General features: G+C 58.2%; 1 protein-coding gene across 1 annotated transcript in view; it reads left to right on the top strand.

Annotated features, from left to right (window-relative positions):
- The first annotated feature begins 9,963 nt into the window (after positions 1-9,963).
- ERN1 (endoplasmic reticulum to nucleus signaling 1) overlaps positions 9,964-24,621 on the top strand; it is a 38,881-nt gene continuing 24,223 nt past the window's right edge. The window contains exons 1-2 of the mRNA XM_082271683.1: positions 9,964-10,062; positions 22,331-22,451. Of these exons, the coding sequence (XP_082127809.1) occupies positions 10,018-10,062; positions 22,331-22,451 (166 nt within the window). The 5' untranslated portion in view covers positions 9,964-10,017. The remainder of the gene's footprint in view (positions 10,063-22,330; positions 22,452-24,621) is intronic.

Below are 24,621 nucleotides of genomic sequence, written 5' to 3'. Positions count from 1 at the left end.
AGAAAGGAGAGGAGCTTGTCTTCCTCCTTTCCCAACAGTCAGCCAGAGCAGAGGAATCGGTCACCCCCAGATGTAGATCCACAGTCTGGGAGTGGAGGAAGCTGGCCTCCCTTCCCAGCGGTTAGCCGGCTGATGTGGCGTCCCCAGCAGAAGTGCTCACTACTGGGGAGAGTGCTACCAACCTCCGCCCAGTACCAGCAACAACTACAGATTTTCGGGAGCCAGGGCAGTCAGCCCCTTTCCCCAGCTGAATCACTGGCAACAAGGCAGAGCCTCTGCCTAGCACCTACAGTGTCTCCATGGCTTCAGGGAACTGGGGCAGTTGGCCCCTCTGCACAGCAACAGATCGAGCTCCGGAATGGTAAAAATCACCCAGCTAAAGCACTGGGAGCCGGACCGAGAGTCCATGACCTCTGTCCCACACCTACTGATGACAACTATTCCCTGAAGCCAAGAATGGAAATCACGCGGACTATGTGAGTTCACTCTGCCCAACTAACGCATGTCCAGACCAGGTGGAGGTCTGGGACCTTGTTGGTTGACTTTTGATGGGGGAGAAATGTGACAAACTCACCCAGGACAGGGGCTTTTGGAGGGGACTGCAGGCTATGCGTGCGACGCTGTATCTAAACGAATTTGACGTCCTTTTTTTCCTACAAACAGAGCTTTCTTTTGGTGGTATTTGATCACCTGTGCGATTTTTACTTTTTGCGCTATAAAGAAAAAAAGAGCGTAAATTTTGAAAAAATAACAATATTTTTCACATTTTTTTTTATATGAAATTACCCCCCCCCCCACCCCACCCCCCCCCCAAAAAAATGTAAAAATCAAATTTTTTTAACATTTTTGGCCAATTTGTTTTCTGTTACATATGTTTGGTAAAAAAAATCACAATAAGCGTATTTTGATTGGTTTGCGCAAAAGTTATTGTGTTTACTAACTAAGGGAAAGATTTATGTCATTTTTGGTGTTTTTTTTTTAACGAGTAATGGCGGCGATCTGCGATTTTTTTTGCGGGACTGCGACATTGCGGCGGACAGATCGGACCCTTGACTGACATTTTTGACACTTTTGGGGGTACCAGTGACATTTCTACAGTAATTAGTGCTATACTGATTGTGTCGGTAGGTGTGTAGTACAGGGGAGGGAACTCACCGTCAGGCAGAGGAGGAGGAGGGTGAGGAGTACCGGGAGCTCCATCACCGGTCACCGACTCCGCTCTCCTCCATTACCGACCATATACTCCTCCCAACCACGCCTCCTCCACTACGTCATGTAACTCCGCCCCTCACACTTCCTCATTCTTCTTCCCGCCTTCTCCCCACGTCACAAGATACCGCCCCCCGCACATCGTCCACACCTCTTCCCGCCTTCTCTCTCACGTCACAGGACTCCGCCCCCCGCACATCTTCCACATGGTGAGGTGAATGGTGGGAAGCGATGAGATGAATGGTGGGAAGCGGTGAGGTGAATGGTGGGAAGTGATGAGGTGAATGGTGGGAAGCGGTGAGGTGAATGGTGGGAAGCGGTGTGGTGAATGGTGGGAAGCGGTGAGGTGAATGGTGGGAAGTGATGAGGTGAATGGTGGGAAGCGGTGAGGTGAATGGTGAGGTGAATGGTGGGAAGTGATGAGGTGAATGGTGGGAAGCGGTGAGGTGAATGGTGAGGTGAATGGTGGGAAGCGGTGAGGTGAATGGTGAGGTGAATGGTGGGACGCGGTGAGGTAGTGAGGTGAATGATGGGAAGCGGTGAGGTGAATGGTGAGGTGAATGGTGGGACGCGGTGAGGTAGTGAGGTGAATGGTGGGAAGCGGTGAGGTGAATGGTGAGGTGAATGGTGGGACGCGGTGAGGTAGTGAGGTGAATGGTGGGACGCGGTGAGGTAGTGAGGTGAATGGTGGGAAGCGGTGAGGTGAATGGTGAGGTGAATGGTGGGAAGCGGTGAGGTGAATGGTGAGGTGAATGGTGGGACGCGGTGAGGTAGTGAGGTGAATGGTGGGAAGCGGTGAGGTGAATGGTGAGGTGAATGGTGGGAAGCGGTGAGGTGAATGGTGAGGTGAATGGTGAGGTGAATGGTGGGACGCGGTGAGGTAGTGAGGTGAATGGTGGGAAGCGGTGAGGTGAATGGTGAGGTGAATGGTGGGACGCGGTGAGGTAGTGAGGTGAATGGTGGGAAGCGGTGAGGTGAATGGTGAGGTGAATGGTGGGACGCGGTGAGGTAGTGAGGTGAATGGTGGGAAGCGGTGAGGTGAATGGTGAGGTGAATGGTGGGAAGCGGTGAGGTGAATGGTGAGGTGAATGGTGAGGTGAATGGTGGGACGCGGTGAGGTAGTGAGGTGAATGGTGGGAAGCGGTGAGGTGAATGGTGAGGTGAATGGTGGGACGCGGTGAGGTAGTGAGGTGAATGGTGGGAAGCGGTGAGGTGAATGGTGAGGTGAATGGTGGGACGCGGTGAGGTAGTGAGGTGAATGGTGGGACGCGGTGAGGTAGTGAGGTGAATGGTGGGAAGCGGTGAGGTGAATGGTGAGGTGAATGGTGGGAAGCGGTGAGGTGAATGGTGAGGTGAATGGTGGGACGCGGTGAGGTAGTGAGGTGAATGGTGGGAAGCGGTGAGGTGAATGGTGAGGTGAATGGTGGGACGCGGTGAGGTAGTGAGGTGAATGGTGGGAAGCGGTGAGGTGAATGGTGAGGTGAATGGTGGGACGCGGTGAGGTAGTGAGGTGAATGGTGGGAAGCGGTGAGGTGAATGGTGAGGTGAATGGTGAGGTGAATGGTGAGGTGAATGGTGGGACGCGGTGAGGTAGTGAGGTGAATGGTGGGAAGCGGTGAGGTGAATGGTGAGGTGAATGGTGGGACGCGGTGAGGTAGTGAGGTGAATGGTGGGAAGCGGTGAGGTGAATGGTGAGGTGAATGGTGGGACGCGGTGAGGTAGTGAGGTGAATGGTGGGACGCGGTGAGGTAGTGAGGTGAATGGTGGGAAGCGGTGAGGTGAATGGTGGGACGCGGTGAGGTAGTGAGGTGAATGGTGGGAAGCGGTGAGGTGAATGGTGAGGTGAATGGTGGGAAGCGGTGAGGTGAATGGTGAGGTGAATGGTGAGGTGAATGGTGGGACGCGGTGAGGTAGTGAGGTGAATGGTGGGAAGCGGTGAGGTAAATGGTGAGGTGAATGGTGGGACGCGGTGAGGTAGTGAGGTGAATGGTGGGAAGCGGTGAGGTGAATGGTGAGGTGAATGGTGGGACGCGGTGAGGTAGTGAGGTGAATGGTGGGAAGCGGTGAGGTGAATGGTGAGGTGAATGGTGGGAAGCGGTGAGGTGAATGGTGAGGTGAATGGTGAGGTGAATGGTGGGACGCGGTGAGGTAGTGAGGTGAATGGTGGGAAGCGGTGAGGTGAATGGTGAGGTGAATGGTGGGACGCGGTGAGGTAGTGAGGTGAATGGTGGGAAGCGGTGAGGTGAATGGTGAGGTGAATGGTGGGACGCGGTGAGGTAGTGAGGTGAATGGTGGGACGCGGTGAGGTAGTGAGGTGAATGGTGGGAAGCGGTGAGGTGAATGGTGAGGTGAATGGTGGGAAGCGGTGAGGTGAATGGTGAGGTGAATGGTGGGACGCGGTGAGGTAGTGAGGTGAATGGTGGGAAGCGGTGAGGTGAATGGTGAGGTGAATGGTGGGACGCGGTGAGGTAGTGAGGTGAATGGTGGGAAGCGGTGAGGTGAATGGTGAGGTGAATGGTGGGACGCGGTGAGGTAGTGAGGTGAATGGTGGGAAGCGGTGAGGTGAATGGTGAGGTGAATGGTGAGGTGAATGGTGAGGTGAATGGTGGGACGCGGTGAGGTAGTGAGGTGAATGGTGGGAAGCGGTGAGGTAGTGAGGTGAATGGTGGGAAGCGGTGAGGTGAATGGTGAGGTGAATGGTGGGAAGCGGTGAGGTAGTGAGGTGAATGGTGGGACGCGGTGAGGTAGTGAGGTGAATGGTGGGACGCGGTGAGGTGAATGGTGAGGTGAATGGTGGGAAGCGGTGAGGTGAATGGTGAGGTGAATGGTGAGGTGAATGGTGAGGTGAATGGTGAGGTGAATGGTGAGGTGAATGGTGAGGTGAATGGTGGGACGCGGTGAGGTAGTGAGGTGAATGGTGGGAAGCGGTGAGGTGAATGGTGAGGTGAATGGTGGGACGCGGTGAGGTAGTGAGGTGAATGGTGGGACGCGGTGAGGTAGTGAGGTGAATGGTGGGAAGCGGTGAGGTGAATGGTGAGGTGAATGGTGGGAAGCGGTGAGGTGAATGGTGAGGTGAATGGTGAGGTGAATGGTGGGACGCGGTGAGGTGAATGGTGAGGTGAATGGTGGGACGCGGTGAGGTAGTGAGGTGAATGGTGGGAAGCGGTGAGGTGAATGGTGAGGTGAATGGTGAGGTGAATGGTGAGGTGAATGGTGAGGTGAATGGTGGGACGCGGTGAGGTAGTGAGGTGAATGGTGGGAAGCGGTGAGGTGAATGGTGGGAAGCGGTGAGGTAGTGAGGTGAATGGTGGGACGCGGTGAGGTAGTGAGGTGAATGGTGGGACGCGGTGAGGTGAATGGTGAGGTGAATGGTGAGGTGAATGGTGAGGTGAATGGTGAGGTGAATGGTGGGACGCGGTGAGGTAGTGAGGTGAATGGTGGGAAGCGGTGAGGTGAATGGTGAGGTGAATGGTGGGAAGCGGTGAGGTAGTGAGGTGAATAGTGGGACGCGGTGAGGTAGTGAGGTGAATGGTGGGACGCGGTGAGGTGAATGGTGAGGTGAATGGTGAGGTGAATGGTGAGGTGAATGGTGGGACGCGGTGAGGTGAATGGTGAGGTGAATGGTGAGGTGAATGGTGAGGTGAATGGTGGGACGCGGTGAGGTAGTGAGGTGAATGGTGGGAAGCGGTGAGGTGAATGGTGAGGTGAATGGTGAGGTGAATGGTGGGAAGCGGTGAGGTAGTGAGGTGAATGGTGGGACGCGGTGAGGTAGTGAGGTGAATGGTGGGACGCGGTGAGGTGAATGGTGAGGTGAATGGTGAGGTGAATGGTGAGGTGAATGGTGGGACGCGGTGAGGTGAATGGTGAGGTGAATGGTGAGGTGAATGGTGGGACGCGGTGAGGTAGTGAGGTGAATGGTGGGAAGCGGTGAGGTGAATGGTGAGGTGAATGGTGGGAAGCGGTGAGGTAGTGAGGTGAATGGTGGGACGCGGTGAGGTAGTGAGGTGAATGGTGGGACGCGGTGAGGTGAATGGTGAGGTGAATGGTGGGAAGCGGTGAGGTGAATGGTGAGGTGAATGGTGAGGTGAATGGTGAGGTGAATGGTGAGGTGAATGGTGGGAAGCGGTGAGGTGAATGGTGAGGTGAATGGTGGGACGCGGTGAGGTAGTGAGGTGAATGGTGGGAAGCGGTGAGGTGAATGGTGAGGTGAATGGTGGGACGCGGTGAGGTAGTGAGGTGAATGGTGGGAAGCGGTGAGGTGAATGGTGAGGTGAATGGTGGGACGCGGTGAGGTAGTGAGGTGAATGGTGGGAAGCGGTGAGGTGAATGGTGAGGTGAATGGTGAGGTGAATGGTGAGGTGAATGGTGGGACGCGGTGAGGTAGTGAGGTGAATGGTGGGAAGCGGTGAGGTGAATGGTGAGGTGAATGGTGGGACGCGGTGAGGTAGTGAGGTGAATGGTGGGAAGCGGTGAGGTGAATGGTGAGGTGAATGGTGGGACGCGGTGAGGTAGTGAGGTGAATGGTGGGACGCGGTGAGGTAGTGAGGTGAATGGTGGGAAGCGGTGAGGTGAATGGTGGGACGCGGTGAGGTAGTGAGGTGAATGGTGGGAAGCGGTGAGGTGAATGGTGAGGTGAATGGTGGGAAGCGGTGAGGTGAATGGTGAGGTGAATGGTGAGGTGAATGGTGGGACGCGGTGAGGTAGTGAGGTGAATGGTGGGAAGCGGTGAGGTGAATGGTGAGGTGAATGGTGGGACGCGGTGAGGTAGTGAGGTGAATGGTGGGAAGCGGTGAGGTGAATGGTGAGGTGAATGGTGGGACGCGGTGAGGTAGTGAGGTGAATGGTGGGACGCGGTGAGGTAGTGAGGTGAATGGTGGGAAGCGGTGAGGTGAATGGTGAGGTGAATGGTGGGAAGCGGTGAGGTGAATGGTGAGGTGAATGGTGGGACGCGGTGAGGTAGTGAGGTGAATGGTGGGAAGCGGTGAGGTGAATGGTGAGGTGAATGGTGGGACGCGGTGAGGTAGTGAGGTGAATGGTGGGAAGCGGTGAGGTGAATGGTGAGGTGAATGGTGGGACGCGGTGAGGTAGTGAGGTGAATGGTGGGAAGCGGTGAGGTGAATGGTGAGGTGAATGGTGAGGTGAATGGTGGGACGCGGTGAGGTAGTGAGGTGAATGGTGGGAAGCGGTGAGGTGAATGGTGAGGTGAATGGTGGGACGCGGTGAGGTAGTGAGGTGAATGGTGGGAAGCGGTGAGGTGAATGGTGAGGTGAATGGTGGGACGCGGTGAGGTAGTGAGGTGAATGGTGGGACGCGGTGAGGTAGTGAGGTGAATGGTGGGAAGCGGTGAGGTGAATGGTGGGACGCGGTGAGGTAGTGAGGTGAATGGTGGGAAGCGGTGAGGTGAATGGTGAGGTGAATGGTGGGAAGCGGTGAGGTGAATGGTGAGGTGAATGGTGAGGTGAATGGTGGGACGCGGTGAGGTAGTGAGGTGAATGGTGGGAAGCGGTGAGGTGAATGGTGAGGTGAATGGTGGGACGCGGTGAGGTAGTGAGGTGAATGGTGGGAAGCGGTGAGGTGAATGGTGAGGTGAATGGTGGGACGCGGTGAGGTAGTGAGGTGAATGGTGGGACGCGGTGAGGTAGTGAGGTGAATGGTGGGAAGCGGTGAGGTGAATGGTGAGGTGAATGGTGGGAAGCGGTGAGGTGAATGGTGAGGTGAATGGTGGGACGCGGTGAGGTAGTGAGGTGAATGGTGGGAAGCGGTGAGGTGAATGGTGAGGTGAATGGTGGGACGCGGTGAGGTAGTGAGGTGAATGGTGGGAAGCGGTGAGGTGAATGGTGAGGTGAATGGTGGGACGCGGTGAGGTAGTGAGGTGAATGGTGGGAAGCGGTGAGGTGAATGGTGAGGTGAATGGTGGGAAGCGGTGAGGTGAATGGTGAGGTGAATGGTGAGGTGAATGGTGGGACGCGGTGAGGTAGTGAGGTGAATGGTGGGAAGCGGTGAGGTGAATGGTGAGGTGAATGGTGGGACGCGGTGAGGTAGTGAGGTGAATGGTGGGAAGCGGTGAGGTGAATGGTGAGGTGAATGGTGAGGTGAATGGTGAGGTGAATGGTGGGACGCGGTGAGGTAGTGAGGTGAATGGTGGGAAGCGGTGAGGTGAATGGTGAGGTGAATGGTGGGAAGTGGTGAGGTGAATGGTGAGGTGAATGGTGGGACGCGGTGAGGTAGTGAGGTGAATGATGGGAAGCGGTGAGGTGAATGGTGAGGTGAATGGTGGGACGCGGTGAGGTAGTGAGGTGAATGGTGGGAAGCGGTGAGGTGAATGGTGAGGTGAATGGTGGGACGCGGTGAGGTAGTGAGGTGAATGGTGGGACGCGGTGAGGTAGTGAGGTGAATGGTGGGAAGCGGTGAGGTGAATGGTGAGGTGAATGGTGGGAAGCGGTGAGGTGAATGGTGAGGTGAATGGTGGGACGCGGTGAGGTAGTGAGGTGAATGGTGGGAAGCGGTGAGGTGAATGGTGAGGTGAATGGTGGGAAGCGGTGAGGTGAATGGTGAGGTGAATGGTGGGACGCGGTGAGGTAGTGAGGTGAATGGTGGGAAGCGGTGAGGTGAATGGTGAGGTGAATGGTGGGACGCGGTGAGGTAGTGAGGTGAATGGTGGGAAGCGGTGAGGTGAATGGTGAGGTGAATGGTGGGACGCGGTGAGGTAGTGAGGTGAATGGTGGGAAGCGGTGAGGTGAATGGTGAGGTGAATGGTGGGAAGCGGTGAGGTGAATGGTGAGGTGAATGGTGAGGTGAATGGTGGGACGCGGTGAGGTAGTGAGGTGAATGGTGGGAAGCGGTGAGGTGAATGGTGAGGTGAATGGTGGGACGCGGTGAGGTAGTGAGGTGAATGGTGGGAAGCGGTGAGGTGAATGGTGAGGTGAATGGTGGGACGCGGTGAGGTAGTGAGGTGAATGGTGGGACGCGGTGAGGTAGTGAGGTGAATGGTGGGAAGCGGTGAGGTGAATGGTGAGGTGAATGGTGAGGTGAATGGTGAGGTGAATGGTGAGGTGAATGGTGGGACGCGGTGAGGTAGTGAGGTGAATAGTGGGACGCGGTGAGGTGAATGGTGAGGTGAATGGTGAGGTGAATGGTGAGGTGAATGGTGGGACGCGGTGAGGTGAATGGTGAGGTGAATGGTGAGGTGAATGGTGAGGTGAATGGTGGGACGCGGTGAGGTGAATGGTGAGGTGAATGGTGAGGTGAATGGTGAGGTGAATGGTGGGACGCGGTGAGGTAGTGAGGTGAATGGTGGGAAGCGGTGAGGTGAATGGTGAGGTGAATGGTGGGAAGCGGTGAGGTAGTGAGGTGAATGGTGGGACGCGGTGAGGTGAATGGTGGGACGCGGTGAGGTAGTGAGGTGAATGGTGGGAAGCGGTGAGGTGAATGGTGAGGTGAATGGTGGGAAGCGGTGAGGTGAATGGTGAGGTGAATGGTGAGGTGAATGGTGGGACGCGGTGAGGTAGTGAGGTGAATGGTGGGAAGCGGTGAGGTGAATGGTGAGGTGAATGGTGGGACGCGGTGAGGTAGTGAGGTGAATGGTGGGAAGCGGTGAGGTGAATGGTGAGGTGAATGGTGGGACGCGGTGAGGTAGTGAGGTGAATGGTGGGAAGCGGTGAGGTGAATGGTGAGGTGAATGGTGGGACGCGGTGAGGTAGTGAGGTGAATGGTGGGAAGCGGTGAGGTGAATGGTGAGGTGAATGGTGGGACGCGGTGAGGTAGTGAGGTGAATGGTGGGACGCGGTGAGGTAGTGAGGTGAATGGTGGGAAGCGGTGAGGTGAATGGTGAGGTGAATGGTGAGGTGAATGGTGAGGTGAATGGTGAGGTGAATGGTGGGACGCGGTGAGGTAGTGAGGTGAATGGTGGGAAGCGGTGAGGTGAATGGTGAGGTGAATGGTGAGGTGAATGGTGAGGTGAATGGTGAGGTGAATGGTGGGACGCGGTGAGGTAGTGAGGTGAATAGTGGGACGCGGTGAGGTGAATGGTGAGGTGAATGGTGAGGTGAATGGTGAGGTGAATGGTGGGACGCGGTGAGGTGAATGGTGAGGTGAATGGTGAGGTGAATGGTGAGGTGAATGGTGGGACGCGGTGAGGTAGTGAGGTGAATGGTGGGAAGCGGTGAGGTGAATGGTGAGGTGAATGGTGGGACGCGGTGAGGTAGTGAGGTGAATGGTGGGACGCGGTGAGGTAGTGAGGTGAATGGTGGGAAGCGGTGAGGTGAATGGTGAGGTGAATGGTGAGGTGAATGGTGAGGTGAATGGTGAGGTGAATGGTGGGACGCGGTGAGGTGAATGGTGAGGTGAATGGTGAGGTGAATGGTGAGGTGAATGGTGGGACGCGGTGAGGTAGTGAGGTGAATGGTGGGACGCGGTGAGGTGAATGGTGAGGTGAATGGTGAGGTGAATGGTGAGGTGAATGGTGAGGTGAATGGTGAGGTGAATGGTGAGGTGAATGGTGAGGTGAATGGTGAGGTGAATGGTGAGGTGAATGGTGAGGTGAATGGTGAGGTGAATGGTGAGGTAGGTGTGTAGAAATTCTCCCTCTGTCAGACTCCTCCCCTCACCTTTCTCACACCGATCAGTCACTCCTAAGAAGGCGGGAAGAGGTGTGGAGAATGTGCGGGGGGCGGAGTCCTGTGACGTGGGGAGAAGGCGGGAAGAAGAATGAGGAAGTGTGAGGGGCGGAGTTACATGACGTTGCGGAGGAGGCGTGGTTGGGCGGAGTATATGGTCGGTAATGGAGGAGAGCGGAGTCGGTGACCGGTGATGGAGCTCCCGGTACTCCTCACACTCCTCCTCCTCTGCCTGACGGTGAGTTCCCTCCCCTCTACTACACACCGACCTACCGACACACCTCCCCCACCCACCTACCGACCGACCTACTACACCCGGCCTGACCGGGACCGACCGCCCCGTGTGATAGGAGGACCGAGAGAGACCCCTCCCCCCCCCACCATACCACTCTACATACCGACTGACCGGGGGGGGGGGAGGGGGGAGAACTACATTGTGTTCTACCATATGGTGTCACCCCTCCCCCACACCTGTGTATACTGTACACCCCTCCCCCCCACACCTGTGTATACTGTACACCCCTCCCCCCCACACCTGTGTATACTGTACACCCCTCCCCCCCACACCTGTGTATACTGTACACCCCTCCCCCCCACACCTGTGTATACTGTACACCCCTCCCCCCCACACCTGTGTATACTGTACACCCCTCCCCCCCACACCTGTGTATACTGTACACCCCCTCCCCCCCACACCTGTATATACTGTACACCCCTCCCCCCCACACCTGTGTATACTGTACACCCCCTCCCCCCACACCTGTATATACTGTACACCCCTCCCCCCCACACCTGTGTATACTGTACACCCCTCCCCCTACACCTGTGTATACTGTACACCCCTCCCCCCCACACCTGTGTATACTGTACACCCCTCCCCCCCACACCTGTGTATACTGTACACCCCTCCCCCCACACCTGTGTATACTGTACACCCCTCCCCCCCACACCTGTGTATACTGTACACCCCTCCCCCTACACCTGTATATACTGTACACCCCTCCCCCCTCACCTGTATACTGTACACCCCTCCCCCCCACACCTGTGTATACTGTACACCCCTCCCCCACACCTGTGTATACTGTACACCCCTCCCCCACACCTGTGTATACTGTACACCCCTCCCCCCCACACCTGTGTATACTGTACACCCCCTCCCCCCTCACCTGTATACTGTACACCCCCTCCCCCCCTCATCTGTATACTGTACACCCCTCCCCCCTCACCTGTATACTGTACACCCCTCCCCCCCACACCTGTGTATACTGTACACCCCCTCCCCCCTCATCTGTATACTGTACACCCCTCCCCCCCTCACCTGTATATACTGTACACCCCCTCCCCCCTCATCTGTATACTGTACACCCCTCCCCCCCCTCACCTGTATATACTGTACACCCCCTCCCCCCTCATCTGTATACTGTACACCCCTCCCCCCCTCACCTGTATATACTGTACACCCCCTCCCCCCTCATCTGTATATACTGTACACCCCTCCCCCCTTCACCTGTATATACTGTACACCCCCTCCCCCCACACCTGTATATACTGTACACCCCCTCCCCCCTCACCTGTATATACTGTACACCCCTCCCCCCTCACCTGTATATACTGTACACCCCTCCCCCCTTCACCTGTATATACTGTACACCCCCTCCCCCCCCTCACCTGTATATACTGTACACCCCTCCCCCCTTCACCTGTATATACTGTACACCCCCTCCCCCTACACCTGTATATACTGTACACCCCCTCCCCCCCCTCACCTGTATATACTGTACACCCCCTCCCCCCCCTCACCTGTATATACTGTACACCCCCTCCCCCCTCATCTGTATACTGTACACCCCTCCCCCCCCTCACCTGTATATACTGTACACCCCTCCCCCCCCTCACCTGTATATACTGTACACCCCCTCCCCCCTCACCTGTATATACTGTACACCCCCTCCCCCCTCATCTGTATATACTGTACACCCCTCCCCCTACACCTGTATATACTGTACACCCCTCCCCCCCTCACCTGTGTATACTGTACACCCCTCCCCCCCTCACCTGTATATACTGTACACCCCTCCCCCCCCTCACCTGTATATACTGTACACCCCCTCCCCCCTCACCTGTATATACTGTACACCCCCTCCCCCTCACCTGTATATACTGTACACCCCCTCCCCCTCACCTGTATATACTGTACACCCCCTCCCCCCTCATCTGTATACTGTACACCCCCTCCCCCCTCATCTGTATACTGTACACCCCTCCCCCCCCTCACCTGTATATACTGTACACCCCCTCCCCCCTCATCTGTATACTGTACACCCCTCCCCCCCTCACCTGTATATACTGTACACCCCCTCCCCCCCTCACCTGTATATACTGTACACCCCCTCCCCCCCCTCACCTGTATATACTGTACACCCCCTCCCCCCCTCACCTGTATATACTGTACACCCCCTCCCCCCTCATCTGTATACTGTACACCCCTCCCCCCCCTCACCTGTATATACTGTACACCCCCTCCCCCCTCATCTGTATACTGTACACCCCTCCCCCCCTCACCTGTATATACTGTACACCCCCTCCCCCCCTCACCTGTATACTGTACACCCCTCCCCCCCTCACCTGTATATACTGTACACCCCCTCCCCCCTCACCTGTATATACTGTACACCCCTCCCCCTACACCTGTATATACTGTACACCCCTCCCCCCCTCACCTGTATATACTGTACACCCCTCCCCCCTCACCTGTATATACTGTACACCCCTCCCCCTACACCTGTATATACTGTACACCCCCTCCCCCCTCATCTGTATATACTGTACACCCCCTCCCCCCCCACACCTGTATATACTGTACACCCCCTCCCCCCTCATCTGTATACTGTACACCCCTCCCCCCCCTCACCTGTATACTGTACACCCCCTCCCCCCACACCTGTATATACTGTACACCCCCTCCCCCCCCCCCACACCTGTATATACTGTACACCCCCTCCCCCCTCATCTGTATACTGTACACCCCTCCCCCCCTCACCTGTATATACTGTACACCCCCTCCCCCCTCACCTGTATATACTGTACACCCCTCCCCCCCTCACCTGTATATACTGTACACCCCCTCCCCCCTCATCTGTATATACTGTACACCCCTCCCCCCCCTCACCTGTATATACTGTACACCCCCTCCCCCCACACCTGTGTATACTGTACACCCCTCCCCCCTCACCTGTATATACTGTACACCCCTCCCCCCCTCACCTGTATATACTGTACACCCCCTCCCCCCTCATCTGTATATACTGTACACCCCCTCCCCCCCTCACCTGTATACTGTACACCCCTCCCCCCCTCACCTGTATATACTGTACACCCCCTCCCCCCTCATCTGTATACTGTACACCCCCTCCCCCTCTCACCTGTATATACTGTACACCCCCCTCCCCCCCTCACCTGTATACTGTACACCCCTCCCCCACCTGTACACCCCCCCCACACCTGTATATACTGTACACCCTCCCCCCACACCTGTATATACTGTACACCCCTCCCCCACCTGTACACCCCCCCCCTCACCTGTATATACTGTACACCCCCTCCCCCCTCACCTGTATATACTGTACACCCCCTCCCCCCCTCACCTGTATACTGTACACCCCTCCCCCCCTCACCTGTATATACTGTACACCCCCTCCCCCCCTCACCTGTATATACTGTACACCCCCTCCCCCCTCACCTGTATATACTGTACACCCCCTCCCCCCCTCACCTGTATATACTGTACACCCCCTCCCCCCTGTATATACTGTACACCCTCCCCCCCCCCCACACCTGTATATACTGTACACCCCCTCCCCCCCCCCACACCTGTATATACTGTACACCCCCTCCCCCCCCCCACACCTGTGTATACTGTACACCCCCTCCCCCCTGTATATACTGTACACCCTCCCCCCCCCCCACACCTGTATATACTGTACACCCCCTCCCCCCACACCTGTGTATACTGTACACCCCTCCCCCCTCACCTGTATATACTGTACACCCCCTCCCCCCTCATCTGTATACTGTACACCCCTCCCCCCCCCTCACCTGTATATACTGTACACCCCTCCCCCCCTCACCTGTATATACTGTACACCCCCTCCCCCCTCATCTGTATATACTGTACACCCCTCCCCCCCTCACCTGTATATACTGTACACCCCCTCCCCCCTCATCTGTATACTGTACACCCCTCCCCCCCTCACCTGTATATACTGTACACCCCTCCCCCCTCACCTGTATATACTGTACACCCCTCCCCCCTCACCTGTATATACTGTACACCCCTCCCCCCTCACCTGTATATACTGTACACCCCCTCCCCCCTCATCTGTATACTGTACACCCCTCCCCCCCTCACCTGTATATACTGTACACCCCTCCCCCCCTCACCTGTATATACTGTACACCCCCTCCCCCCTCATCTGTATACTGTACACCCCTCCCCCCCCTCACCTGTATATACTGTACACCCCTCCCCCCTCACCTGTATATACTGTACACCCCTCCCCCCTCACCTGTATATACTGTACACCCCCTCCCCCCTCATCTGTATACTGTACACCCCCTCCCCCTCACCTGTATATACTGTACACCCCCTCCCCCTCACCTGTATATACTGTACACCCCTCCCCCACACCTGTATATACTGTACACCCCCTCCCCCCACACCTGTGTATACTGTACACCCCTCCCCCCTCACCTGTATATACTGTACACCCCTCCCCCCCTCACCTGTATATACTGTACACCCCCTCCCCCCTCATCTGTATACTGTACACCCCTCCCCCCCCCTCACCTGTATATACTGTACACCCCCTCCCCCCTCACCTGTATATACTGTACACCCCTCCCCCCCTCACCTGTATATACTGTACACCCCCTCCCCCCTCATCTGTATACTGTACACCCCTCCCCCCCTCACCTGTATATACTGTACACCCCCTCCCCCTCACCTGTATATACTGTACACCCCTCCCCCTACACCTGTATATACTGTACACCCCTCACCTGTATATACTGTACACCCCCTCCCCCCACACCTGTATATACTGTACACCCCTCCCCCCCTCACCTGTATATACTGTACACCCCTCCCCCTCACCTGTATATACTGTACACCCCTCCCCCCCTCACCTGTATATACTGTACACCCCCTCCCCCCTCATCTGTATACTGTACACCCCCTCCCCCTCACCTGTATATACTGTACACCCCCTCCCCCCCCCACACCTGTATATACTGTACACCCCCTCCCCCCTCATCTGTATACTGTACACCCCTCCCCCCCCTCACCTGTATATACTGTACACCCCCTCCCCCCTCACCTGTATATACTGTACACCCCTCCCCCCCTCACCTGTATATACTGTACACCCCTCCCCCCCTCACCTGTATATACTGTACACCCCCTCCCCCCTCATCTGTATATACTGTACACCCCTCCCCCTACACCTGTATATACTGTACACCCCTCCCCCCCCTCACCTGTATATACTGTACACCCCCTCCCCCCACACCTGTGTATACTGTACACCCCTCCCCCCTCACCTGTATATACTGTACACCCCTCCCCCCCTCACCTGTATATACTGTACACCCCCTCCCCCCTCATCTGTATACTGTACACCCCCTCCCCCTCACCTGTATATACTGTACACCCCCTCCCCCCCTCACCTGTATATACTGTACACCCCCCTCCCCCTCTCACCTGTATATACTGTACACCCCCCTCCCCCCCTCACCTGTATACTGTACACCCCTCCCCCACCTGTACACCCCCCCCACACCTGTATATACTGTACACCCTCCCCCCACACCTGTATATACTGTACACCCCTCCCCCACCTGTACACCCCCCCCTCACCTGTATATACTGTACACCCCCTCCCCCCTCACCTGTATATACTGTACACCCCCTCCCCCCCTCACCTGTATACTGTACACCCCTCCCCCCCTCACCTGTATATACTGTACACCCCCTCCCCCCCTCACCTGTATATACTGTACACCCCCTCCCCCCTGTATATACTGTACACCCTCCCCCCCCCCCCACACCTGTATATACTGTACACCCCCTCCCCCCCCCCACACCTGTATATACTGTACACCCCCTCCCCCCACACCTGTGTATACTGTACACCCCCTCCCCCCTGTATATACTGTACACCCTCCCCCCCCCCACACCTGTATATACTGTACACCCCCTCCCCCCCCCCACACCTGTATATACTGTACACCCCCTCCCCCCACACCTGTGTATACTGTACACCCCCTCCCCCCTGTATATACTGTACACCCTCCCCCCCCCCACCTGTGTATACTGTACACCCCTCCCCCCTCACCTGTATATACTGTACACCCCTCCCCCCTCACCTGTATATACTGTACACCCCCTCCCCCCTCATCTGTATACTGTACACCCCTCCCCCCCCTCACCTGTATATACTGTACACCCCCTCCCCCCTCACCTGTATATACTGTACACCCCTCCCCCCCTCACCTGTATATACTGTACACCCCCTCCCCCCTCATCTGTATATACTGTACACCCCTCCCCCCCTCACCTGTATATACTGTACACCCCCTCCCCCCTCATCTGTATACTGTACACCCCTCCCCCCCTCACCTGTATATACTGTACACCCCTCCCCCCCTCACCTGTATATACTGTACACCCCCTCCCCCCTCATCTGTATACTGTACACCCCTCCCCCCCCTCACCTGTATATACTGTACACCCCTCCCCCCCTCACCTGTATATACTGTACACCCCTCCCCCCTCACCTGTATATACTGTACACCCCTCCCCCCCTCACCTGTATATACTGTACACCCCTCCCCCCCTCACCTGTATATACTGTACACCCCCTCCCCCTCACCTGCATATACTGTACACCCCCTCCCCACACACCTGTGTATACTGTACACCCCTCCCCCCTCACCTGTATATACTGTACACCCCTCCCCCCCTCACCTGTATATACTGTACACCCCCTCCCCCCTCATCTGTATACTGTACACCCCTCCCCCCCCTCACCTGTATATACTGTACACCCCCTCCCCCCTCATCTGTATACTGTACACCCCTCCCCCCCTCACCTGTATATACTGTACACCCCCTCCCCCCTCATCTGTATACTGTACACCCCTCCCCCCCTCACCTGTATATACTGTACACCCCTCCCCCCCTCACCTGTATATACTGTACACCCCTCACCTGTATATACTGTACACCCCCTCCCCCCTCATCTGTATACTGTACACCCCTCCCCCCCCTCACCTGTATATACTGTACACCCCCTCCCCCCACACCTGTATATACTGTACACCCCTCCCCCCCTCACCTGTATATACTGTACACCCCTCCCCCTCACCTGTATATACTGTACACCCTCCCCCCCTCACCTGTATATACTGTACACCCCCTCCCCCCTCATCTGTATACTGTACACCCCCTCCCCCTCACCTGTATATACTGTACACCCCCTCCCCCTCACCTGTATATACTGTACACCCCCTCCCCCCACACCTGTGTATACTGTACACCCCTCCCCCCTCACCTGTATATACTGTACACCCCTCCCCCCCTCACCTGTATATACTGTACACCCCTCCCCCCCTCACCTGTATATACTGTACACCCCCTCCCCCCTCATCTGTATACTGTACACCCCCTCCCCCTCACCTGTATATACTGTACACCCCCCTCCCCCCCTCACCTGTATACTGTACACCCCTCCCCACCTGTATATACTGTACACCCTCCCCCCACACCTGTATATACTGTACACCCCTCCCCCACCTGTACACCCCCCCCTCACCTGTATATACTGTACACCCCCACACACCTGTATATACTGTACACCCCCTCCCCCCTCACCTGTATATACTGTACACCCCCTCCCCCCTCACCTGTATACTGTACACCCCCTCCCCCTCACCTGTATACTGTACACCCCCTCCCCTCACCTGTATATACTGTACACCCCCTCCCCCCCTCACCTGTATACTGTACACCCCCTCCCCCCTCACCTGTATATACTGTACACCCCTCCCCCCCTCACCTGTATATACTGTACACCCCTCCCCCCCTCACCTGTATATACTGTACACCCCTTCCCCCCTCACCTGTATATACTGTACACCCCCACACACCTGTATATACTGTACACCCCCTCCCCCCCCACACCTGTATATACTGTACACCCCCCTCCCCCCCCACACCTGTATATACTGTACACCCCCCTCCCCCCCCACACCTGTATATACTGTACACCCCCTCCCCCACCTGTACACCCTCCCCCACACCTGTATATACTGTACACCCCCTCCCCCCACCTGTACACCCTCCCCCCTCACCTGTATATACTGTACACCCCCCTCCCCCCCCACACCTGTATATACTGTACACCCCCTCACACCCCCCTCCCCCCACCTGTACACTACCACCCCTCACCTGTATATACTGTACACCCCCTCCCCCCCTCACCTGTATATACAGGTACACCCCCTCCCCCACCTGTAACACTACCCCCCTCACCTGTATATACTGTACACCCCCCTCCCCCCCTCACCTGTATACTGTACACCCCTCCCCCCACCTGTACACCCTCCCCACACCTGTATATACTGTACACCCCTCCCCCCACACCTGTATATACTGTACACCCCTCCCCCCCCACACCTGTATATACTGTACACCCCCCCCCCCACACCTGTATATACTGTACACCCCCCCCCCCCCACACCTGTATTACTGTACACCCCCTCCCCCCACCTGTACACCTCCCCCCTCACCTGTATTACTGTACACCCCCTCCCTCACCTGTACACCCCACCTCACCTGTATATACTGTACACCCCCTCCCCCCTCACCTGTATATACTGTACACCCCCTCCCCACCTGACACAACACCTCCCTCACCTGTATATACTGTACACCCCCCTCCCCCCCTCACCTGTATACTGTACACCCCTCCCCCCACCTGTACACCCTCCCCCACACCTGTATATACTGTACACCCCTCCCCCACCTGTACACCCCCCACACCTGTATATACTGTACACCCTCCCCCACCTGTACACCCTCCCCCACACCTGTATATACTGTACACCCCTCCCCCACCTGTACACCCCCCCCACACCTGTATATACTGTACACCCCTCCCCCCCTCACCTGTATATACTGTACACCCCCACACACCTGTATATACTGTACACCCCCTCCCCCCTCACCTGTATATACTGTACACCCCCTCCCCCCCTCACCTGTATATACTGTACACCCCCTCCCCACACACCTGTATATACTGTACACCCCCTCCCCCCCCCACACCTGTATATACTGTACACCCCCTCCCCCCCCCCACACCTGTATATACTGTACACCCCCTCCCCCCCCACACCTGTGTATACTGTACACCCCCCCACACCTGTATATACTGTACACCCCTCCCCCCACACCTGTATACTGTACACCCCCCACACACACCTGTACACTACCCCCCTCACCTGTATACTCTACACCCCCCTCCCCTCCCACACCTGTATAATGTACTCCCCCCCCCCCCCACACACCTGTATAATGTACACCCCCCCCACACACACGTACATGTATAATGTACACTACACCCTCCACGCCTGTATAATTTACACCCCCCCACACACCTGTACACTGTACACCCCACACACCTGTATAATGTACCCCCCCCCCACACCTGTACCTGTATAATGTACACCCCATCCCACACCTATACACTACATCCCCCCCCACACTTTTATAATGTACACCACCCCCCACACCTATACACTACACCCCACACTCCTGTATAATGTACCCCCCACACCTATATAATCCACACACACACTTATACACTACATCCCCCCCCCCCCACCACACACACCTGTACACTACATCCCCCCCCCCACCACACACACACACCTGTATACTACATCCCCCCCCCCACCACACACACACACACCTGTACACTACATCCCCCCACCACACACGCACACCTGTACACTACATCCCCCCCCCACCACACACACACACCTGTATACTGCCAACTATTTTCATAATCGATTCGTTGTTTCAGCCCTAGTAGGAATGTCCCCTTACGTTGGGCATTATTGTGGGTAGGATTTTCCCCTTACGTCGGGGGGGGGTCATTGTGCTGGGGGATGGCCCCTTACGTCAGGGGGTCATTGTGCTGGGGGATGGCCCCTTACGTCAGGGGGTCATTGTGCTGGGGGATGGCCCCATACGTCGGGGGGGGGGGGTCATTGTGCTGGGGGATGGCCCCTTACGTCGGGGGGGGGTCATTGTGCTGGGGGATGGCCCCTTACGTCGGGGGGGGGGTCATTGTGCTGGGGGATGGCCCCTTACGTCGGGGGGGGGGGTCATTGTGCTGGGGGATGGCCCCTTACGTCGGGGGGGGGGGTCATTGTGCTGGGGGATGGCCCCTTACGTCGGGGGGGGGGGTCATTGTGCTGGGGGATGGCCCCTTACGTCGGGGGGGGGGGTCATTGTGCTGGGGGATGGCCCCTTACGTCGGGGGGGGGTCATTGTGCTGGGGGATGGCCCCTTACGTCGGGGGGGGGGGGTCATTGTGCTGGGGGATGGCCCCTTACGTCGGGGGGGGTCATTGTGCTGGGGGATGGCCCCTTACGTCGGGGGGGTCATTGTGCTGGGGGATGGCCCCTTACGTCGGGGGGGTCATTGTGCTGGGGGATGGCCCCTTACGTCGGGGGGGTCATTGTGCTGGGGGATGGCCCCTTACGTCGGGGGGGTCATTGTGCTGGGGGATGGCCCCTTACGTCGGGGGGGTCATTGTGCTGGGGGATGGCCCCTTACGTCGGGGGGGTCATTGTGCTGGGGGATGGCCCCTTACGTTGGGGGTGGGTCTTTGTGGGGAGGAATGCCCCCTTACGTAGGGGGTCATTGTGCTGGGGGATGGCCCCTTACGTCGGGGGGTCATTGTGCTGGGGGATGGCCCCTTACGTCGGGGGGGTCATTGTGCTGGGGGATGGCCCCTTACGTCAGGGGGGTCATTGTGCTGGGGGATGGCCCCTTACGTCGGGGGGGTCATTGTTGGGAAGGGGGGTTCAGGCTAAGACTGCCATTCACTATCATGCAGCAGGTCTTGGCGTGTGGCTCCCCAGTCACCTAGTCACTCTCTACCATTGCCGGGAACAGACGGCTCCCTTCCTGGGCAGCTCCCAGCGTTGGGCTCAGCTCTTCATTCCGATACAGCCTGAGCAGTTCTCACACAAATCCTCGGTTCGGAGGATTGAGGTGCTGAGGCCAAATGGGTCCCCCATGGTGGAGTGATAGAGGGCGCCATTTTCAACTTCCATTTCTGGGTGTATCTGGTTGGGGGACTGAAGTTCTGAGGTCGGTTTGTCCCCCATGGTGGTGGTGTGATAGAGGGTGCCATGGTCACCTTTCATTCTGGTTGGAGGACTGATGCTGTACACCCCCCCCCCCCCCCTCACGTGTGATTGTTTCACTTCTCCTAAATGTGATTTATTGGTGAAGATTTCTTGTGGCGGAGATGGAGGAAGTGAGAGCGATAATCTCCCATTAACCCTCCACAGCACACCAGTCACACATTGGGGGGGGGGGGGACCCAGACAAGGACCTGCCAACGTTTAGGGATTTGATGATCTGCTGACATTGGTGCTTAGCAAAGTCTGGAGGTCCTGGACCACCCATAACCAGGACCGGCCATTATATCGGGGTCCCAGGACACTAACCTTTGGGTAGTTACAAGTTTACTTTGTTGAAAAAAGGGGAGGGGTGTACAGTATACAACCAACAAAGAAAAAAGATACATTGTCCCACTGTAGACCAGCCGTGAGCTCCCGTAGAATGTAGAAGAGATGATGCAATAGGTGGAAATAGTTCCCCCATCTGTAAGAAGAGACTACCCCTGTACTGGTGGGGGGGGGGGGCATTGCTTAGTGTGTGGTGTATTCAGAGACGGGTGAGATAAAACCTGGGAAGAGACATGTGCTCCCAGCTTTATCTGACTGAAACCGAAACTAGAATACCCTGGAAACTTCTCTCTACTGCCCACATGTCTGGACTTTATAGGTAGAAGACCTCCCCCCCCCCCCCTCTGATGTGTGCTCTATAGGTGGAAGGAGGGGGACCCCCAAGTGTGTGTGCTCTATATTAGTAAGGGGGGCCCCACGGTGTGTGTGCTCCATATTAGAAAGGAGCCCCCCCCCCCTCTGTGTGTGCTCTATATTAGAAAGGAGGGCCCCCCCCCCCCCTCTGTGTGTGCTCTATATTAGGAAGGAGGGGTGTGTGTGCTGTATAGGTGGAAGGAGCAAGGTGTGTGTGCTCTAGGGGCCCCCCCCCCCCGGTGTGTGTGCGCTCTATATAGGTGGGGGGGGGGGCTTGTTTGGTGTGTATTGAAAATCTGTATGACCTTCCTCTCTGTATCCTCCAGGGTGGTGGAAGGAGCAGCACCGTGTCTCTGCCTGAAACGCTGCTCTTCGTCTCCACCTTAGATGGAAGTCTCCATGCTGTCAGCAAGAGGACTGGAACAATCAAGTGGACATTGAAAGAAGGTAAATGAACAGTCAGTGCATGCATCCCCTGTGTCTACAGAGCTGTATGGTGGCGAGTAGTGTGATGGGGTGTAGAGCTGGGGGAGCAGTGTGGCTGGGGACGCAGTGTGGCTGGGTGCGGGGCCGGTGGGAGCAGTGTGACGGGGGTCGGGGAAGCAGTGTGACGGGGAGCGGAGCCGGGGTGAGCAGTGTGACGGGGAGCGGGGCCGGGGAAGCAGTGTGACGGGGAGCGGGGCTGGAGAAGCAGTGTGACGGGGAGCGGAGCCGGGGTGAGCAGTGTGACGGGGAGCGGGGCCGGGGAAGCAGTGTGACGGGGAGCGGGGCCGGGGAAGCAGTGTGACGGGGAGCGGGGCCGGGGGAGCAGTGTGACGGGGAGCGGGGCCGGGGGGAGCAGTGTGACGGGGAGCGGGGCCGGGGGAAGCAGTGTGACGGGGAGCGGGGCCGGGGGAAGCAGTGTGACGGGGAGCAGGGCCGGGGGGAGCAGTGTGACGGCGAGCGGAGCCGGGGGGAGCAGTGTGACGGGGAGCGGGGCCGGGGGAAGCAGTGTGATGGGGAGCGGAGCCGGGGGGAGCAGTGTGACGGGGAGCGGGGCCGGGGGAAGCAGTGTGACGGGGAGCGGAGCCGGGGGGAGCAGTGTGATGGGGAGCGGAGCCGGGGGGAGCAGTGTGACGGGGAGCGGGGCCAGGGGAAGCAGTGTGACGGGGAGCGGGGCCGGGATGGGAGCAGTGTGACGGGGAGCGGGGCCGGGGAAGCAGTGTGACGGGGAGCGGTGACGGGGGGGGAGCAGTGTGACGGGGGGGGAGCAGTGTGACGGGGGGGAGCAGTGTGACGGGGGGGAGCAGTGTGACGGGGAGCGGTGACGGGGGGGAGCAGTGTGACGGGGAGCGGGGCCGGGGAAGCAGTGTGACGGGGAGCGGTGACGGGGGGGGAGCAGTGTGACGGGGAGCGGAGCCGGGGGGGGAGCAGTGTGACGGGGGGGGGGAGCAGTGTGACGGGGGGGGGGAGCAGTGTGACGGGGGGGGGAGCAGTGTGACGGGGAGCGGTGACGGGGGGGGGAGCAGTGTGACGGGGGGGAGCGGAGCCGGGGGGGAGCAGTGTGACGGGGAGCGGTGACGGGGGGAGCAGTGTGACGGGGGGAGCGGAGCCGGGGGGGAGCAGTGTGACGGGGAGCAGTGTGACGGGGGGAGCGGAGCCGGGGGGAGCAGTGTGACGGGGGGGGAGCAGTGTGACGGGGGGGAGCAGTGTGACGGGGAGCGGTGACGGGGGGGGGGGAGCAGTGTGACGGGGAGCGGTGACGGGGGGGGAGCGGAGCCGGGGGGAGTAGTGTGACGGGGGGGAGCAGTGTGACGGGGAGCGGTGACGGGGGGGGAGCGGTGACGGGGGGGAGCAGTGTGACGGGGGGGAGCAGTGTGACGGGGAGCGGTGACGGGGGGGAGCAGTGTGACGGGGAGCGGAGCCGGGGGGGAGCAGTGTGACGGGGAGCGGGGCCAGGGGAAGCAGTGTGACTGGGAGCAGTGTGACGGGGAGCGGAGCCGGGGGAGCAGTGTGATGGGGAGCGGGGCCGGGATGGGAGCAGTGTGACGGGGAGCGGGGCCAGGGGGAGCAGTGTGACGGGGAGCGGGGCCGGGGGGAGCAGTGTGGCGGCGAGTGGAGCCGGGGGGAGCAGTGTGACGGGGAGCGGGGCTGGGGAAGCAGTGTGACGGGGAGCGGGGCCGGGGGGAGCGGGCCGGGGGAAGCAGTGTGATGGGGAGCGGAGCCGGGGGGAGCAGTGTGACGGGGAGCGGGGCCGGGATGGGAGCAGTGTGATGGGGAGCGGGGCCGGGATGGGAGCAGTGTGATGGGGAGCGGGGCCGGGATGGGAGCAGTGTGGGGGGGAGCAGTGTGACGGGGAGCGGAGCCGGGGGGAGCAGTGTGACGGGGAGCGGGGCCAGGGGAAGCAGTGTGACGGGGAGCGGGGCCGGGATGGGAGCAGTGTGACGGGGAGCGGAGCCGGGGGGGAGCAGTGTGACGGGGAGCGGAGCCGGGGGGGAGCAGTGTGACGGGGAGCGGTGACGGGGGGGAGCAGTGTGACGGGGAGCGGAGCCGGGGGGGAGCAGTGTGACGGGGGGGAGCAGTGTGACGGGGAGCGGTGACGGGGGGGAGCAGTGTGACGGGGAGCGGAGCCGGGGGG

This window comes from Pelophylax lessonae (assembly GCF_965119305.1).
Source record: "Pelophylax lessonae genome assembly, chromosome: 11".
Taxonomy (NCBI): Eukaryota; Metazoa; Chordata; class Amphibia; order Anura; family Ranidae; genus Pelophylax; species Pelophylax lessonae.
The sequence above is the reverse complement of the archived record's forward strand: the minus strand, read 5'-3'. Positions and strand labels throughout refer to the sequence as shown.